We start from the raw sequence: 4120 nt of genomic DNA, 5'->3' as shown, positions 1-4120 counted from the left end.
TTTTGGGTGTTGTTGTATTGTAGAATTTACAAAAAAAAAAGGGTAGCTGGATATGAAAAATCTTGCAGAATGTCAATTTTTGTTACCATGAAAGATTGGGTTTTTTAACAATAGAAATGAAAGAGGATTTTCTTTTATTTATTGTATGTATATTCGAAACTGAGAATTAAGTTTATGGTCATGTTAAGAAGGCTCTATTTCAGGGTTTATCAGAAATGTTTTGGGTAGCATCTTGTATTACATAATAATGGATAAAAAATTTATGTTGATACCAATTTGCTACATAGCTACAAAGATGCTCCTAAAAGTTACCTTTTTATTAATGGAGGAACTATCAGAGTTAGTTATTTGAGGTTGGTACAGCTACAACCACGAAAGCCCATAGTTGTGTTATATACTAACTTTTAATGTACATTGAATTGGTTAATTTGTAATTTCTTATAGCTTGTGTAAATGTAATAACCTCTTGCATGGAAGATTCCTAAGTACAGATGACTTTTTATTCAACTGAAGAATGACCAAATAATGAGTGATTTAACAGTGGTTAATTCTTATCGCACAAATGTAGTTTTAATTACTTCTATGTAGAAGGCTGTTATTATTCAGTGAATTACAATACATAATATTTTTAAAGGAGATAATATACTAATGTATTATATTTTATCAAATATATTTTTTCATGATGTCAAAGAAAAAAACCAGTAATATGCTAAAAATAATTATAACTATTATCTAGTGTTTTTATGCCCTTTTTGTGAAAATTATAATATTTCATCTTGAAGGTTTAAAACATAACGTAGAAAAACAAAGGTGCTCCTACAAGATAAATTATGTCCCTTTCTTCTAAAAAAGGTCTGGTAATAGATGTTAGCTAGGCCAATAGAATTGCATCTAAATACTATGCTACAATCATCTGTAGGAAAGTTGAATAGACTTAACTGAAGCAACGGGAGGGGGGGGGGGGGATGAGGTCTTGTATAGTTAATAAAACAACAAAATTAAAATCTAGTTAAGTTTTCCGAAACTAGGCTAACAATTTTTTTTAATTATTAAACTCCACTTGGGCATTATTCACACTGCCAGTGATATTCCATCCAATTACAGCAATTTCAGAACACTTTACCATATAGGATGTTAAATATTGTTGTAAAGAATATAACCATTTATATTATACCAGTACTATTATGTCATGTTAATAAGAAAACGTTGAATTTAACTAAGTGTATTTGAAAATATTTTTTATTCAACGAGTCACTTGGATAATTTAAAATATAACCATGTTATATAAAACAATTTGTAAAGTTTGGTAAAATTATAAGAACAACTGTTACTTTTAAAAGTATTGTTGGAAAAGGATTTCAAAAACATCAAAAAGTAGGGCACTTGACTTTGTACCAATAGTCGCAACGTTGAGAATGGTTTTGCTGGAAAAGAGTGCCATTAGTACAGAGAAAGGATGCAGCTATCTTACTGCTCCATTGGCATAAATGAAAAACTTGACAGCCGGTTTCAGGATCAGCATAAAATCCCCAGCGATGTTTGCAATCAAAATTGGTTTTTGGAACCTCGTTGTAAGTGGGATATGGGGGTGGGTTCGGGTACTCTTCAGATATCTGACTCTGTAGGATTATATGATGCCACAATATCATTGTTTTAAACGTGATAATACAAGAAGTAAACGCCTCTTAAATAATGATAATACTAATTATGAACAGTAACACGAGTATGAAAAAGTATTTTCACCCATGGCATTCGTTACGGTTTGCAATAAAGTTAAAATTGGCTTGCATTAGAAAAAAACAAAAATATATATACACATTACACTTGAACGGTTATTACGAAGCAAAGAAAATTAGTACGTAATTATATTAAATCATAAATGTATGTATAATGAACTGAAAAAAGCATGCTTACCTCTGTTTGAGGAACTAAGGCGATTACACCTGTAAGAATACAATTAATTAGTTCTAAGACAGCCATTGCATATCAACATAAAAACGAACAGGGGCTGACTGGACTCTACTGTGAAAAAGCTAGAAGGGGCCCATAAGTTTATCATAACAATAACAAAACTATGTACTTTTCCAAGGGGGCCCACTGGGATTTTTCCCTGTGTCTTCGTTAGGCGAGCCCCCCAGTGGCACAGCGGCATGTCTGCGGATTTACAACGCTAGAATCCGGGTTTCGATACCCGCGGTTGGCAGAGCACAGATAGCTCATTGTATAGCTTTGTGCTTAATTACAAACAAATCGTTAGGCAAGTCCGTCAGCACCTGTGTTTAAATTACTATTCGGTAATTTTCTAACATAATAAATTCCGGCCTAAACGTTACTCTAATGTGTTCGATACGTTGTTGATGACCACATTTCGTCTTTATAATAAATTTAACTCGGATTACGCTGCACTTGGGTTGTTTAAATATTCAGGTGTTTCGTGGTCCCAAATTTGTTTTTGAGCATTTCATTAGTGTGAAATCGACAACCATTACCGTAATTAAACCGCCAATTTTTCGTATCACTGTTATTAAAAAGTATCAAATACGTTTTTAGTTTTAAATAAATACATTCAGATTTTCTTATACTGTACCTAAAAATCATTAAGAAGTGAATGAGATCAAGTAGTATCTACTAAACAAATTAATTGTTATAAATTATGTAATTTATCAAGTATAGCAACTTTCATGTAAGGATGTGACACAAACGTTATGCCTGAAAAGTAAATTAATGTTCAAAAATACTCACCTACTGTAAGAATTAATAAATGATATCTCATATTTGTGGCTGGAAGAAAAAAAACAAAGAAATGACATAATTATAAAGTACAAACTGTCAGAGTAAATAATAATAACATAATTAGTAATATCTATATCATACTACTATATACCCCATTATAAATTCGTATTTTATCAATTAAAATGCCTTCCAGTGGCACAGCGATATGTCTGTGAACTTACAACGCTAGAAACCGGTGTTTGTGTGTGATATGTATGTATTTGTATATTGTTTAAAGTGAAGAATGTGATTAGTCGCCTAATTTTAATGGAAACGAAAGGTATAACGCGTGAGAAATAAATTTCGGACATGCATACTTATATAAATAGAAGAACATTGGATAATTTTGCAAAATCAACCGCATTGTTTAGGTTTATTTAGTCAAAATTAGCAGTGTGGCTGTATTCTCGGATTCATGATCTAAATGCAGCGTTACTGAAACATCAATTGGACCTTGGCATTTTCTAAATACAGGTTGTACACATTAGTTGATTTTTTAGAGGAAATAGTTTAGTTACAATATGCTCGCATTGCTGTTGATTCTGATTTAAATTCTTATTGAAATATTTAAACATTATATATAACTAGGAGTACAGAGGCGTTTTTAACACTTCAAACTACTCGGGACAGTTTTCTAAAGGGGCCGGTACGTACTGATCAGCTATAGGTAAAGAAATTTAAAAGTTTTTGTATTACTTTGGGGGCTATGTCAGAACCCAATTTTTAGCGTTATAAGCATTCAGGCTTACTGCCCAGCCACTAGAGGGCCAAAACACGACTTTGTCATAAATAATTTTAATAAATAGTTAATAGAAATTTCGTCCATAAGCATTTGACAATAACTCAAAAATGGATTGGGCCCGGTTAGGCTCATCGCCAGTTAGATATAAATGTAAAATATTCGCTCACCAAAATTAAGTATTATTTCAGATAAAGAAAAAATTGTCAACTTTCTTATGTACAATCTCGTAGTTAATATTTTCTATGTTGGATATTCATTGCTTAACATATAAATATTTCATATTTAAACACTGTATATATCGAGCTTATTCTTAGTTATAATTTAAAGTTAATTTTTGAGTTCCTGATTTTTAAACTTATAACGTTCCACACACTAATAAATTTGCTTGATATAAAAAATAAATCCAAGATATGTTTGTATTGTGTAACAAAAAAGTACTTCATTGGATACAGATCTAGTACTGAAATAGTGAATTTCAGAAACATTTGCAGTTTACAAGGTAAGGCTTGATTCTGTACCTTCGCCTAAATACTCCTATATCGTAGCGTTTTTTTTTTTGTTTGTTTTAGTTCCTGAGAATGGCCAATTCTGCAAATATTAGCTGCT

At 31.4% G+C, this 4120-nt stretch overlaps 1 protein-coding gene across 1 annotated transcript in view; it reads right to left on the bottom strand.

The window, feature by feature from the left end:
- Nucleotides 1–1157: 1157 nt before the first annotated feature.
- The window catches only part of LOC106460940, a 4415-nt gene continuing 1452 nt past the window's right edge, over nucleotides 1158–4120 (bottom strand). The window contains exons 2-4 of the mRNA XM_013920694.2: nucleotides 2743–2781; nucleotides 1915–1943; nucleotides 1158–1619 (exon numbers count right to left, since the gene is read on the bottom strand). Coding sequence (XP_013776148.1) covers nucleotides 1368–1619; nucleotides 1915–1943; nucleotides 2743–2773 — 312 coding nt within the window. The 5' untranslated portion in view covers nucleotides 2774–2781 and the 3' untranslated portion in view covers nucleotides 1158–1367. The remainder of the gene's footprint in view (nucleotides 1620–1914; nucleotides 1944–2742; nucleotides 2782–4120) is intronic.

This window comes from Limulus polyphemus, unplaced genomic scaffold (assembly GCF_000517525.1).
Source record: "Limulus polyphemus unplaced genomic scaffold, Limulus_polyphemus-2.1.2 Scaffold866, whole genome shotgun sequence".
NCBI lineage: Eukaryota > Metazoa > Arthropoda > Merostomata > Xiphosura > Limulidae > Limulus > Limulus polyphemus.
The sequence above is the reverse complement of the archived record's forward strand: the minus strand, read 5'-3'. Positions and strand labels throughout refer to the sequence as shown.